Source organism: Sus scrofa, chromosome 16 (genome assembly GCF_054392235.1).
Source record: "Sus scrofa isolate SSC_HxYL_T2T_F1_AM1 chromosome 16, Sscrofa_HxYL_maternal_Yorkshire_Landrace_v2.0, whole genome shotgun sequence".
In the NCBI taxonomy this organism is placed as follows: domain Eukaryota; kingdom Metazoa; phylum Chordata; class Mammalia; order Artiodactyla; family Suidae; genus Sus; species Sus scrofa.
The window spans coordinates 32,691,914-32,708,203 of NC_139398.1; the positions used below are offsets into that span (position 1 = coordinate 32,691,914).

The 16,290-nt window shown below is 43.4% G+C and overlaps 1 protein-coding gene across 9 annotated transcripts in view; it reads right to left on the reverse strand.

Moving 5' to 3' along the window:
• Positions 1 to 4,482: 4,482 nt before the first annotated feature.
• PRLR (prolactin receptor) overlaps positions 4,483 to 16,290 on the reverse strand; it is a 174,475-nt gene continuing 162,667 nt past the window's right edge. For 8 of the 9 annotated variants that reach the window (XM_085001615.1, XM_085001618.1, XM_085001622.1 and 5 more), the window contains 5 exons: positions 12,517 to 12,686; positions 10,218 to 10,359; positions 8,864 to 8,963; positions 8,284 to 8,353; positions 4,483 to 6,459 (listed from right to left, as the gene is read on the reverse strand). In XM_085001615.1, coding sequence (XP_084857741.1) covers positions 5,437 to 6,459; positions 8,284 to 8,353; positions 8,864 to 8,963; positions 10,218 to 10,359; positions 12,517 to 12,686 — 1,505 coding nt within the window. In that variant the 3' untranslated portion in view covers positions 4,483 to 5,436. 9 annotated transcript variants of the gene reach the window in all.

The window sequence follows — 16,290 nt, forward strand, 5'->3', positions numbered from 1 at the left end:
ATCACCTTCCCAAAAGACACAAATCTAGAGAGAGAACTGCTATTTGATTGGCAGATGATATAGCTACCGATCATGAAGTAAGTCCAGGCCCTAATTATAAATAGAACTCCTGGTTAGATCATAAGCTCTCAAGCAATCATTTTGTATTCTTAAGTTTCTGCTTAAGACTTCCATGACTGAGTCTTGAGTGTAGCTTGGATTTATTGATGACCTTTGAATGAATGAATTGAGCTAGGACTTCTAAGCATGCGTGCGTGAGAATCTCTAAATGAGGTAACCTGTGACCCTCGACCAGGGCCTTGATATCTGTGTGGCTGATTGACATTAGATGTAGTCCTTTATAGGACCAAAGCCATGGTTTGGGGATAGTTTCTTGCAGATCCTATGATTGCTACTGCACATAATGAACTCTCAGAAAAAGCAGAAGCCCTGGAGTGACAGAATAAAAAGGCTACAAGATGGACAGCTAAGAAGAAGAGAGGCAAGGATGTGAAATGAAATCAATCTGACCTGGAAGAACTGATGCCCATTTTTCTCTTAAGCATTGTTACAGCCACAATGTCCACTGCTTTAGGTAAAAGGCACATCAGCAATATTTCCCTGCACAGTCCCTGGGCCTTTTACAGAAATCCTAGATTTTACTTAGATCCTGAGCATCAAAGACCGTGAGAACCAGGAGGAGTCAGAAATATTTTAGACCAACCCACTTATTTAATAGGAGAGGGGACTAGTGGCTAGAGTTGAAAGGACTCGCCTAAGGTCGCACAGCCTGCTCAGTGCAGCAGGGTGACCTGGACCTGGAAATTGAGTGCTCAGCCCACTACCTTAGCAACAGGACACAGTTGTGCCTGAGCTGAAAAGGCAGAAAGAAACTCGTTCACTGAAGTACACGGGAGGCTTTCATCAATGACAAATCTACATTAGCAACCCTGCAGATGGTAACCAAGAGTCATTTTCATCTTTCTGCATGTGTGTGCAAATTCCATGGTGCATGCATTGTCCTTTTCAGGCCCTGGCAGGCAATTCAAAGCCATTCTGAAGTGCATTAACATGTCTTTAAATCGAGAATCTCAAGTAAAAGGGTGACAGGCTTATTTCAAAAGCCTAGCCAGAGTCAATTTCTTATCAGACAATGTAAGTCACATCAGCTCGGTGATAATTCAATGAAACAATACATTAAAATCCACTCAATAGTTGCTGATTGGCCCAGAGACCGTTTCAGTATTCCCCTTCTGGTTTCTTCATTCATTTATGTACACTGTAAAATTCATTTTCAAATTGATACGCTCTTCTTGCAAAAAGAAAAGAAAAGAAAACAAAACAAAACAAAAAAAGGCACTTTGCAAAATGTGTACAAATCTGTTTCTTTCATGTCTATTCTAAGGAGACAAGGAAATCACTAGAGGCAGGGCAAGTCTTTCTACAAGTGGTGGGCAGCGGTGGGTAACCAGAAGACCCAGACTGGGGAAGGGTCCTCCCTAATCCAGCTGTATCCTGGAGCTCAGGTGCCTCTGGTTTGCCCTGTGGATCCTCCCATTCATTTGGGTCACAACAGGACAATCAAACTCCTATTGCACAGATGATAAGGGATTGACCAACTTTGGACCAAACCAGTGAAAGCAAGTTATTGTAGTACATAACTGCCTACCCGGATAGGTCTTAGGCACTTAGGAGAATGCAGAGTCTGTTCCATGTCAGTGATATGGTTGATTATACCTTGTGCTCATTGGAGATGCCTTATACCCATTTGCTAAAACTGACCAGAGCAGATTTTGCAGTCTAATTCATGAGCTTCCATAAATCACTCATTGGCTATCCTGTTTCCATGTGCTTTGTAACTTGAAAATTAAGTGCTTGTTTATAAAAATAGGAATTTTTATAAATCAGAGCGTAAGGCTTTTAAAACCAACTGTACAACAGTGGTTCATAATCCATGAGAGAACAAACAAACAAACAAACAAACAAAAAACAAATCAGAATCAGCAGCCAGATACAAGAAAAGAGTTTGGGGGTTGTTGGATTCAGCAAGGAATAAGCATGGCTTGGTTCAGTAAAAGGTCATTTTTCTAAAAATTAGAGCTTCATTTGATATCTTTAAAAAAATCTCATGTTTCCTCTTTCTACATACATACTTGCACATAACCTTTAACTATGATTTGTACCTACATAATTTATAAAAAATGCATGTGAAAATATGGTAAGAACAAGTGGAACTGATAATTTGAAAGTGAAATAAAGTGAGCATATCTCTGAAGAGGATTTGTATTTCTATGATAAAGGGCGATTCTTTTTAGCTTAATTATCATCCAAGGCATTAGTTAATTATCTTTGCTGGACTCTAGGCAGTGAATCATGGAATCAAAGAGCCAGAGTTTAAAATGACATTAGAGATTATTTGGCCTGACATTTCCTTCAGAGGAAACTGAGGCCCAGAAAAGGGACTTGATCTAAGGCAACATAGGACTAGAAGCTGAATCTCTGGACCCCCGATCTCCATCTTTCCATTCAGCTAGGGGATTCCTTGATAGAAAAAAGGCTGGACCATGGAAAAAACATACTTCACTTAAGAGTGCTAACTGCCCAGAGAATTGTAATCTTAGTTTAACTTAATGAATGGCAGTAGTTTACTTACTAATTGGTGTTTTGAAGAGTTTAGTTCAAGTTGAGACGTTAGCCATAACATTTTTTTCCATATATGCCAAATGATATGGTAAGAGCATATTATTATTATTATTTTTTTTTTTGTCTTTTTGCTATTTCTTGGGCTGCTCCTGCGGCATATGGAGGTTCCTAGGCTAGGGGTCGAATCGGAGCTGTAGCCACTGGCCTACGCCAGAGCCACAGCAACACGGGATCTGAGCTGCATCTGCAACCTACACCACAGCTCACGGCAACGCCGGATCGTTAACCCACTGAGCAAGGGCAGGGACCGAACCCGCAACCTCATGGTTCCTAGTCGGATTCGTTAACCACTGTGCCACAACGGGAACTCCAGAGCATATTATTTTTGAATTTTCATATGATCAGAGAGATTGATATACATCGTGGAGGAGATTGGACTATTCTGGGAAAGGTTTGGTCTGTATTGGCTTGAAGGGCAGGGTCTTTGGCCAGTGCCTCTCAAGCTGGAATATATTCCCTGGCCCCCTTAGAAGTTGTGCAGACTTTTTCAGGTTATTGTCTACCACTAAACCACTAATAGATTTTAAAAATGGTGTCTTCTTCCAGGATTGTTCAGTGCAAGTCAAACAGACTCAACCTGTACTTTCCAGGAGAGGATGACTCTATGCACTGAGATAACCGTTAGGGGAAGTGATCACCGAGGGCCATGCTTTTCAAACTTCACACATGAATCATCTGGGGAGCTCAGCAAAAGGCAGATTCTGATTCTATAGGTTTGGGGTGGAATGGGGGATGCAAGTATGGAGATTCGGCATTTCCAAGCAGTGCCCAGGGGATGCTAATGCAGCTGGTCCTCAGACCATGTTGTGAGTGGCAAGAATCTAGGGGACTGAATAACCTTGAGCAACTTTCCCAAATAGTCCCCTCACTCTTAACATGTTGTTTGTATATGGGGAGGATAGAGTCTCAGATTTATTACTTGTGCAATTCTGGAAGCTCTGGCAACATGTTCACTTTCAAACAGCAGCCCACCTCTGAGTCTAGTTCCTATCAACATGGACTCACCGGGGTGGAACAGCTAACTCACAAAGGGAGCTCAAATTCTCTGTGTCCTAGCTGGTAAGTGGACATGGAAATGGATGTGCTGTTAGGGGAAATGGAAAGTAGAGGCAGGCAATTGGATGAGTCATGGATGGGCCCTTTAAAAAGGAGATTCAGGCTTTTGACTGCTTTTGGAGAGCCTGCCCTTGGAACGGACTTGGGGACTCTAACTACCGTACCCTGCTCTTTGTAGCTGTTCTCACTCTTCCACAGATGCCTGGTTTCTTGGAACTTCTATTTGTACACTTCTGACATGAGTGCTGTCTCTGCCTCTGCCAAAACTTTGCAAATGGATCTACTCCAGAGAGATACGAACTCCTGGCTTTGCCACAAATGTTTTTTGCTGCCCAAGACTGCTCAGAAAAACAAAACAAATTCCTCTCTCTAAAACAGTATGTTAGATGCCACTGCTTTGCTTTTTTATCGTAGTTTTATGGATATTCATCCAGAGAAGAGCAGAAGCCCCCAGAAAAGCCCTAAAAATGCAGGAGAAGTAATTTCTGGTCTGCGGAGAGCCCTAAAACTCCAGCTTGGTGATTGTTGTTTAAAGTATTCTGGAGATAAAAAGAAGCAGATAAACTATACTACACTGTGTTGGAAATTTAATATTATCATTTACTCCATATTCCTTAGTGGGCCTTGGGTTGGTATGGCATTTTATTTCATAAACGGGGACCACATATACTACCATGTACTGTAAATACTCATTATAACCTCATAGGAGAAAAATACTGTACCCACTGAATACGTAAACAGCTGTACTGAGAAATAGAAAATAGTCTTTTATTTTACCTCAGTGATAGAAAAATAGTCTTCAAAAATACATTGTTAAACTTACGGGTTTATATTAAAGTAGAATTTGTATGTACAATAAGGCAGTACTTTCGTTGGCATCCTGCTGTGATTATCTTTTAAATTAAAGTTAGTCTCATGGGATTTCTTTTCCACTAACAGAAGACTAGGGTATATAATAAATTATTTATCATGCTGAAATGAAGCAGGCAAACATTTTAGAAGGCTTCACCACATGAAACTCATTTGCGTCTTGTGTAAGAGAATTTCACTTTCGAAAACAATGTTCTCTAGAAGCTTCAGCATGAAATATAATTTAGGGGGACAAATCCATGCTTAACAAATTCAAACTAGTTTAAGGAAAAAATCAGAGGCGTCCTTCTTACTTGGTCATGTGTCATTAAGGTAATAGAAGGGATGTAAACAATTCGTCAGGTGTTCTAGAATGCACTTTTTACGTGTATTTGGTTAAGCCTCATAAAATGAAAGGGGAGTACAAAGGCTAAGCAACTGGTTTTCATAGCATTTTCCTCATTATCTACCATCTTCTTGCAGTAATTCTATTTCATAGCCTTCTGCCACATACCAAACCATGAAAGCCTTTTCCAGAGGCTACACCTATTGGCAGGGCCCCTCAAGAATACTAAGCGATGTGCTGTTATTTCACTGAACACATAATCTTATCATTCATAGCAAAAAGTAAATCTACGAATCACAGGCAACAAAATGATTGGTTCTGGAATCAGCTGTTGTGGAGAAAGAGGCAACTGGTTGAAAATGGAGCATGAAGAGGAGTGAACTGTGAGTTTGGGTAGTGTCATTCTAACCCCATTTTCGAGCTTTCTCTGGTAGAGTGCATTTCACGTAGTGCGACCTGAAAAAAACCCCACCTTGTAACCCATCATCCCATGAACCAAGCTCTCACTGAAAGGAGTGCATAAAGCCTGCGGGATCGAGGTAATCCAGCCCACCCAGCGGGTGTCTGCAGTGGCCCGGGGCCGTGGTGAAGCTGGCCAGGTCTTTCGCAGCTGGATTCTGCGGCCGGGATGGCGGGGTCTCCTTGGTTGGTTCTTCAAACGGAGCCACGTTTCGAGCTCGCGGATCCTGCACTAACACCAGGATGTGGTTATCCATCACCCGGGACACCTGGGCGTATTCCTTGCTGGTTTCAGGGGCGCCGGCCTTCTCCGGCCGGTCGCCGTTCTCCTGCTGTTTTGGGAGCAACGCCAGTGCTCCATCTTTGCTGACCTTGTGTATCTCCACGTACTCCATGGGCTTAGGGGAGACAAAGGGCCCCTTGTCCTGGGGCAGCAGCCACACTGTGCCTTGGTCAGTCTTGGAGTGGAAGCTCTCCGACTCCTTCTGCTCGGTTGCCCTTCCTTCCCCGCCAGTCTCGGTGGTTTTTGGAGGGTTGAAAGCATGTCGGTCCGTTTTTTCCAGCAAAGCGGCGGTGGCCCCTGCGGTGCCCAGGACCAGCTGACCCACGTCGGCAAGGTTGTGGTAAGAAGATCCCGGATCGTGCAGGATCGGGGGCTGCGGCAAAGGCCAAGTCGAAGACTTGGATCCATCCGCGTGAAAATAGAGCAGCTTGCTTTCCACGCTTGTGCTCTGAGGGTCCTGGGGACGGGGAAGGTTTGTTTCAGGATCCCCTGGCTTCTCGATGCCCTCGGGAGTGTGAAACTTGGGGGGATTGGCCCGCGGTTCATCGCACTTTTCGGACAAAAGGGAAGGGCTGTCACAGCTGCCCCGGCCGGAATCGCTGTCGGGATCCAGGTGTGTGGGCTTCCGGCCTTGGCTCGGGTGTTCCTTGGAGTGGGCTGGCATCAGCTGCTGGTCCTCGCTGTCATCCACCTCCAGGAACTCCACCAGCAGGTCCTCGCAGTCGGAAGTGGGGGGGAAGTCTTGGCATCCCAGGGCGCTCAGAAGCTCTTCGGACTTGCCTTTCTGTTAAAGACACAAGGCAAGACAGCTGTCGGCTTCCTAACATCCCACTACTTACTACTCAGCTAATATTTCTCTTTAAGTCAATTCATGATTTTTCACTTAGTCTTTCTTTAAGCAATAATGAGCATGAGTTGAGTGGGCAAGTAGTATATGTACATCCAACAGAAATATGGCTGTTGAATAAGACAAGCTTGGGAAACATCTAAAGCGGCAGTGTTCATGCGTGCACTTGGCACCTGGGGATTCACTGACTCTGAGATCTGGTTGCTGGCCTCCTGACCTCCCACCCTACTTTCTAGAGTCTGGAGGTGGTAAGCTGGTTCTTGTCTTTTCCTTCTCCTCTCCCTCCTCCTCCCTTCTCTTCCCATCCTACTCTTTCTCTCCTCCCACTCCATTTCCCCTCCTCCCCCTCAGTCCCCCGCTGCGGCCCATATTCTCTCCATCTCCTGTTCTGCTTCCTCCTCCATTTAATCTTCAGCCCCCCCCATGCCCCCTCCTCCTGCTTTTCACTCTTCTCCCCCATCCTCTGACTCAGGTCCAGGACTGTTGCCTAAATCTCGGCTCTATCACTTATTAAAGGATCTGTAACTTTGGATAAGCTGTTCTGTGATCCTCAGTTTCTCTATTTGTAAAATGGGAAAAGTCATACCCATCTGGGAAGGTTCTTTTGAGAATTAAAGGTAATGTCCTTAAAAATCCCAGAACTTTTCCTTTTTCTTTTTTTAGACTCAAAAAAGCAGTTATTCCATCATTACGTCTCGGTGGCTACGAGGTCAAATTGTGAGCTAAACAAATCATGTAGTTAGCTGAGCTGTTTATGCTGGGTCTACGAAGGTAAGTGCTAGAGATGGGGGAGCAGGTCATATTTGCCATCTGCATGAATGCAGTCAAGCCAATCCCCTGGGACTCACGTTTCACATTACTGTGTTTTTGACCTCATGGTGGCTGGGTCAGGTGACATAATGCGCAGGTAATTGCTTTTCTATACATCAGTGTTAAGCTGAAGGTCAAATTGAAACTATATATTTCCACCTGCAGCGAAACTGAAAATGTTCTAATCCTTCTTTTCATTCAAAACACATTTAATTCCCACTTGAATGTGTCTAAATGGGCCCTGGCAAATGCCAGCTCCGCTGTACTGAATCAGTCTCAACTGGGCACTCAAACTGAGCAGAAATCGCAGCAGGAACAGGATATTCTGTTCCTGTGTCTTCTGTACAGAACATTCAAGTGGGACCTTATACCAAAGGATGATGGAGGGGCTGGTGGGAGAGCCCTCTTTTGTATGCATCAGAATATTCACCCTCAGAGTTCCCATTGTGGCTCAGTGGGTTAAGAATTTCGACTAGTATCCATGAGGATGTGGGTTCATTCCCTGGCCTCGCTCAGTGACTTAAGGATCTGCTGTTGCTGTGAGCTGTGGCGTAGGTCAGCAGCTGCAGCATCAGTTCAGACCCCGAGCCTGGGAACTTCCATATGCGGCCAATTAAAAAAACAAAAAAAATCACCCTCTTTCTCAATTGATTATTTGTACGAAATGTTTATGACTGTGCTTATAAACAGACCTGCTAAACATAGCAAATTTTCCTATATTTTTTTTGGTTTTCTTTCATTGTCCTCTGACACTCAGTATCTGATAGTAAATACCCTGATGCCGCCCTCATCTTTCTGTAAACACACGTGCTGAACAGGAGGGACAGCTGGTCCTCGAGGATGGGATGGCTGAGCCGGCCAGGCTAAACTGATGGGTACTGTGTGCACGTATATAACGAGAAAGCTAACAGAGCAGCCAGTCACAGTACATTCTCCACTGCTGGCACTTACCTCCAACAGATGGGTGTCAAATCCTTTTATTTTTGGCCCTGGAACTGGCGGAAGGATGCAGGCCACCATGCTATAAAATAATGTAAGAGAAAAGATAAATAACACATGTTCCCACCTTGTGATCTTCGAATAGCTGCTACAGGGATATGGCAGGTAGGAATTAGGGTTGGTTCTGAGGCTACGTGAAACTAAATGACATGCAATTTTCATGATGTGAAACTAATCAGTGGTGAAGACAAATAATAATTATAGAGGCCAGCATCACAGTGAATTCTGGCTAATTGAGGAGGCGGATTCTGAAATTACTAGTGGGATTATTTGCTGTTCTTGTCAGACGTTTACTATTTCACAACTGCGCTACTCCCTTTGGTAGAGAGAAGATCAGTTTCAAATGAGTCTATTCTGTTTTTTTCTAGCACTGAGAAAAGGTTTTTTTTTTTTTTTTTATGGCTAATGCAGCTAATGGCAAAATGAGGTGCTTAAATTATCTGTAGGTTTCCATCATTTTTGTCTTGTCTTTTTTTTGGCCATTATCCCTGAGAGCCATGAATGGGAGGGGGGTTGATAGACAGAGAAGTACCTATAGCCCTTCAAAGCCACTGCCCAGATCATAATCAAACAGACGACAGCAGAAAGAATAGCCACGAAGATCCACATGGTTGTATCTTTCATTGAGAAGTCTAAAAAGCAAACAGACAGAAAGCTTTGATCATTATTACAACATCGCTAACAAGTAAACAAAGAGAACTAATAAATAAACTTATGAACATAAGCCCCCTTCCCAACACCTCTTCTGATTTGAACAACAATCCAGAGTAGTATTAACAATGGGTTTAATTTTTTCCAGTATCGTTGAATGTGAATATGTTGCATATATTTACGGAACTCTAAACATTTCAAAATCCTTTAAAATGTTGTTTTATTTGATACCTATAGAGGAAATCCAAGGGTCCATGGTCAGTTGCAATAATAATACAAGCTAACATTTATTAAGTTCTTAGTAAAAGTCATACGGTGTTAAGCTCTTTATGTACATTGCCTGTAAATGTAAAGATGAGGAATTAAGACTCAAAGTGTGGTTTATCCAGAGGCATGGAGTTAAAAGGTTGCACTATGAGATTTGAATCCAGGCCTTCTGTCTCCAGTCCCTGTGCTTTTATTTATTAGGAACCAGAGCTGGACTAGACACAGAGTCTTATGGCCTGTAGTTTAGTGTTCTTTCCTGTGGGCAGTACAAGGCCTGACACTTTGGCCAGGCAAGTTTTTGCAAGAGCTAGGCTTCACCACACAGTTCTAGGGAAGACTTTTTTTTGTTGTTGTTGTCTTTTTTTAGGGCCTTACCCATGGCATATGGAAATTCCCAGGCTAGGGAACACCGCAGCCATAGCAACATCAGATCCAAAGTGCATCTGTGACCTACACTGCAGCTCACGGCAATAGCAGATCCTTAACCCCCTGAGCGGGGCCAGGGATCCAACCTGCATCCTCATGGATACTAGTTGTGTTCATTACTGCTGAGCCACAAGGGAACTCCCAGAACTGGCTGTCTTTTATATACTGGGCCTTGACTAAGAGACCAACATATAATTGTCATCAGAGACTGAAAATCCGTTCATGCCTTTCCGATTGGGACAGTGCCTTACAGATTCTGGGAGAATTAGATGACAAACTTGACCAAATGACAGTGATGGGGCAGACGGGGAGGGCAGAATGATGGTGCATCAAGACCTCTGCCACTCCAAGCTCATGTCTGTGGACATCCTGGAAACAAGTCCTCACTGCCAGGGACCCAGGGAGCAACGCCACCCTTCCAAATGTCTAGGTGTTGGGTGGAGAAGTGATAAGCCCACCTCTACTCATTCTTCTGGCTGAGGCACATTTACTAAACTCATGTCATTGAAAAAAATGTTTAAGAATATCAGCAAGATACTCACCATTAGGTATCTGGATGGAGCTCTCTGGGCTCCACTCACTCCAGAATCCATGGTCCGGCTTGCAGCGAACCTGGACAAGGTATTTCTGTCCTGGATACAAGCTGAGAATCTTAAACTGAGTCTGCTGCCCAGCGAAATGAGTCTTAGGAGAGACAAGGAAATCAGAAGTCACTCTGACTTGGGTTATGAAGAGACATTAGACTACGGGAGGAGTGAGGCCAGATGATTACACTTAGAAAATACCCTGTTCACACCATCGTGCCCTCTCAGCCCATCCCTTCCCCCTGGTAAACAGCGCTCTCACAAAAATCACAAGGTTTTTCTATCTCTCCATTGGGACCTCTCTTTCAGAAAGACAAATATTCTGCTCCCTACACCCTACCTTCTAAATTCAATATTATTTTGTAATCTGTAATAATTGCTTCAAGGATTATTATTATTATTATTATTTTGTCTTTTCTAGGGCTGCACCCAAGGCATATGGAGGTTCCCAGGCTACAGGTTTAATCAGAGCTGTAGCCACCAGCCTACACCAGAGTCATAGCAATGCGGGATCCAAGCTGCGTCTGTGACCTACACCACAGCTCACGGCAATGCCGGATCCTTAACCCACTGAGGGAGGCCAGAGATCGAACCCGTAACCTCATGGTTCCTAGTCGGATTCGTTAACCACTGCGTCATGATGGGAACTCCTGGCTCAAGGATTATTTATTGGTGTAGAGCCATCAGGTGGAAGAGAACTGGGCATCTATGAACAGTGAAATGACTGTGCATAAATTTAACATGACTTTATAGTGAAGGGATGAGGTTAATGATCTCCCTGATCCTGGGGTCAGTTTTAGCATCATTTATGGCAGGTTGACCAGGTAGTTTCTGTTTCCTGATGTGGTGAAATAAGAAGCAAGTCATATCACCTCTGATGTTTTCTTGCCAAGAATTGTTCAATTTGGAGTTCCCTTCGTGGCTCGGTGGTTAACAAATCCAACTAGGAACCATGAGGTTGTGGGTTCGATCCCTGGCCTTGCTCAGTGGGTTAAGGATCTAGCGTTGCTGTGAGCTGTAGCTGTAGGTTGAAGATGCGGCTCAGATCCTGAGTTGCTGTGGCTCTGGTGTAGGCCGGCGGGTATAGCTCCTACTAGACTCCTAGCCTGGGAACCTCCATATGCTGCAGGAGCAACCCCAGAAAAAAGCAAAAAGACAAAAAAAAAATTGTTCAGCTTGTATGCAATCAAGTCTTGAGATCTAACGTCTGGTTACAGGAAATATGGACAGCGAAATTAGCTAAATAACCTCACAAAGAGCCAATCAGACACATGTAGAAGGTGGGACAGTCTATGGGTCAAGTGGTCCAGTCTCCTGAGCATGTTGAGACTGAAGGGATATATCAGCCAGTCACAATGTGGGATCCTGGAGTGGAGTCTTGTTTGGACAAACCAGATGTTAAAGATACTTTTCTGGGAGTTCCCATCAGAGCTCAGTGGTAACGAACCCAACTAGGATCCATGAAGATGTAGATTCGATCCTCGGACTTGATCAGTTAAGGATCCGGTATTGTCGTGAGCTGCGACATAGGTGGCAGATGCGGCTCAGATCTGGCATTGCTGTTGCTGTGGTTGTGGCGTAGGCTGGCAGGTGCAGCTCTGATTGGACCCCTAGCCTGAGAACTTCCATATGCTGCAGACATGGCCCTAAAATGACAAAAAAAAATTTGGGGGAAGCAATAGGGGCGATTAAAATATAGACTGCTCATTAAATGATATTAAGGAATTAAAAATGATATTAAGGCATTGTAACTAATTTTCTAGGTATGATCCTATCATTTTGGCTATGTTTAGAAATATTCCCCCTTTAAAAGAGACATATACTAAAGTACTTAAGAGCAGAACATCATAATGCCCATAATTTACCATATTGTTTCCTTACAATGAAGTATTTTAAAGGGAATAAAAATGTCATTGGCCATAGACTGGTTACATGGAGATTTTTTTCCTGCCACTTAGTGCCATTAATTCCTCCATAGATGTTTAGACCTAAGATAGCCTGAAGGAGATGGGTTGGAAACCTGGCAGAAGAGGGTGTTCAGTGCAAGGAATTAGTCCTGGGAGGGCTGTGAAGATGGCCCCCATCCAACTCAGAGGATGGGAAAAGGGCCCCCCCCCCCCGCATGTGGGTGGGTCACATCAGCATCAGGAAGGCAACATGGTGGCCCAATAAATAGGAGGGAGGACCTGTTCTCATTTGCGGGGCTTCCTCTTTGCCTAAGGACGTGGTTCCTTCCAAAAGCTTCCCGTTGACTCACCTCCCACTCAGCTGTTTTCTCAGGTTGTAATCGAATTTCATACTGGAGTGTGAGCCAACCAGATCTTACGTCAACCAGGGTGGGTGGAAGCCATTTGATCCACAGATATGGCTTTTGGTCTTCGGGCTTTTTTAATTCCAAAGTCAGGTTCACAGGAGGGTCTGGTTCAACTGTAGAAAGAAACTCCATATGTAGTCAAAAATGGTAACTGATCTCAGAACTATATGACTTAGAGACAGCTCTTTCTACTCCACCATGCTCCACCATGGTTGAGAGACAGCTGGTATTGGAAGTCAGGCGCTGGTCAGCAGAGTTGGGATTAAGCCGAAGCAAGTGAGTGGCCTAGGGTGCAAAAGTTAAGGCGGCACAAATGGCCAACAAGTGCATAAAAGACGCTCCATATCACTAGTTATTCAGGAAATGCAAATCAAAACCATGATGAGATACTATTTCACATCCACTGGGATGACTAGAATTTACAAAATGAAAAATAACAAGTGTTGGCAAGAATGTTGGAGGCAATACATTTTCCACTTGATGTTATGCTTAATTTTTGTGTCAGTTTGACTGGGCTAAGGGCGGTACAGATAGAAATAAAACCTTATTTGTTAAAAAAAAAAAAAGAATGTTGGAGGCGTTGGAACCCTCATACATTGCTGGTGGGAAGGTAAAATGGTGCAGCCACTGTGGAAGGAGTCTGACATTTGCGCAAAAGATTAAATATAAAATTAACATGTCACACATCAATTTCACTTCCAGATACATACCCAAAAGAACAGAGAGCAAGCGTTCAAACTAAAACTCATATAGGTTGAGAGAAAGAATGTATGTATTTGTATGACTGGATCACTTTGCTGCGCAGCAGAAATTGGTACAACATTGTAAATCAACTGTAGCTTAATAAAATTATTTTAAAAAACTCATACATGAATGTTCATAGCAGCACTATGTACTGTAGTCAATAGGTGAAAACAGCCCAGATGTCCATCCATGGATGAAGAGATAAATGATATCCATATGAAGGAATAATATTCAGCCATAAAAGGTAGTAAGGATACATGCTACACCAAGGATGAATCTTGAGAACATCATGCTAAGTGAAAGAAGCCAGATACGAAAGGCCACATATCATATATATGATTACACGTATACTAAATGTCCAGAATAGGCACAACTATAGAGAAAGAAAGTAGGTTAGTGGTTGCTCTGGGGCTGGGGTCATGGGGGGAATGCAGAGAAACTTCTGAATGGGTATGAAGTTTCCATTTGGAGTGATGAAAGTGTTTGGAAACCAGATCGTGCTGATGGTTGCATAACCCTGTGATGAACAAATACCACTGAACGGTACACTCTAAAATGGTTAAAGCAGTCCATTTATGTCATGGGTATTTTACCACAATTCCAGAAAACTAGGGAGGCACTTTTGGGTCCCTTCAAGTGCAGGTCTGTAAGCGCCTCCTCTTACTGAGAGTGAGGTACCTAGGGTGCTGGCTTGACTTAGCTTAGTCTCGGTGGCGATGGCCAGTAACATTTCCCCCTTGGGTCAGGCTCCATTCCAAGGGAGAGAAGAGCAAGTGTAACTCTGGTGGACTTGGCACCATAACCTACAGTTGCCTAAACAGCGAACTTTAGAAAACACGCCACCAGCCCTAATGCTTAGATGTTACTAAGTACATACCTAAGAAAAATGGTTTTTAAATGGACTTATGAATTAAACATCAGTGATTTGATATGCTTGAAGTTAAACACAAGACTTGCAGTTTATATAAAAGTGCAAGTAAAATGTTCAAGATGGATCCTTGAGGAGTTCCCGTCGTGGGGTAGTGGTGCGGCGGTTGACGAATCTGACTAGGAACCATGAGGTTTCGGGTTCAATCTCTGGCCTGGCTCAGTGGGTTGAGGATCCGGCATTGTGGTGAGCTGTGGTGTAGGTTGCAGATGTGGATCAGATCTCGAGTTGCTGTGGCTCTGGCGTAGGCCGGTGGCTACGGCTCCAACTAGACCCCTAGCCTGGGAACCTCCATATGCTGCGGGAGCAGCCCTAGAAAAGGCAAAAAGACAAAAAGACAAAAAAAAAAATGATCTTTGAAAGCAAAGTTTCTATGCCTCAGCATTATGGACACATCTTTTATTATTTTGAAAATCTGGTCCAACACATTCTTTGACCAGAGAACTTGTTTTCAAGAGCCTGTAAGAATTTCATCTACACATTGATTTCACTTTTTAATTGTACTACTTTTCTTTAGAGATCCCTTTTTAAAAACTTTTAAAATAATGATTTTTATTTTTTCCATTATAGCTGGTTTACAGTGTTCTATCAATTTTCTACTGTATAGTGTGGTGACCTGGTTACACATACACGTATAGATTCATCATAAGTGATTAGACATAGTTCCTATGCTATACAGCAGGATCTCATTGCCTATCCATTCCAAATGCAATAGTCTGCATCTATTAACCCCAGACTCCCAGGCCATCCCACTCTCTCCCCTTCCCCCTTGGAAACCACAAGTCTGTTCTCCAAGTCCATGAGTTTCTTTTCTGTGGAAAGGTTCCTTTGTGCAGTATATTAGATTCCAGATATAAGTGATATCATATGGTATTTATCTTTCTCTTTCTGACTTACTTCACTCAGTATGAGAGTCTCTAGTTCCAACCTTGCTGCTGCAGATGGGCATTATTTTGTTATTTTTTATGGCTGAGTAGTATACCATTGTGTATACATACCACATCTTCCTAATCCAATCATCTGTGATGGACATTTAGGTTGTTTCCATGTCTTGGCTATTGTGAATAGTGCTGAAATGAACATGTGGGTGCATGTGTCTTTTTCAAGGAATGTTTTGTCCAGATATGTGCCCAAGAGTGGGATTGCTGGGTCATATGGTAGTTTGACGTATAGTTTTCTAAAGTACCTGCATACTGTTTTCCATAGTGGTTGTACCAGCTTACATTCCCACCAACAGTGCAGGAGGGTTCCCTTTTCTCCAAACCCTCTCTGGCATTTGTTTTTTGTGGACTAATTAATGATGGACATTCTGACTGGTGCGAAGTGGTACCTCATAGTAGCTTTGATGTGCATTTCTCTAAAAATCAGTGATGTTGAGCATTTTTTTCCATTTTTTTTTTTTTTGGTCTTTTGTCTTTTTGTCTGTTGTTGTTGTTGTTGCTGTTGTTGCTATTTCTTGGGCCGCTCCCGCAGCATATGGAGGTTCCCAGGCTAGGGGTTGAGTCGGAGCTGTAGCCACCGGCCTACGCCAGAGCCACAGCAACGCGGGATCCGAGCCGTGTCTGCAACCTACACCACAGCTCACGGCAACGCCGGATCGTTAACCCACTGAGCAAGGGCAGGGACCGAACCCGCAACCTCATGGTTCCTAGTCGGATTCGTTAACCACTGCGCCACGACGGGAACTCCTCCATTTTTTTTTGATGGATAAAGTTCATTATAGCAGTTGCACATTTTAGAATTTCTCTTGCTTTCACTGTTTTGACCCCAAATGTTACATATTTTAACATTTAGGGCAGAATATTTAAGGGCCAGGCAATTTAAGAAAAACCCCTTGAAAAAGGAATTATTTGCATTTAGCATTTTAAAGACTTCATATCTCAAGTAGGTTTATATGACTGGAAATTATTTTATTCCTACTCGTCAGTGGGGTTATTTTTTATTTTTTATTTATTTTTTGCTTTTTAGGGCTGCACCCGAGACATATGGAAGTTCCCAGGCTAGGGGTCTAATTGGAGCTACAGCTGCTGGCCTACGCTACAGCC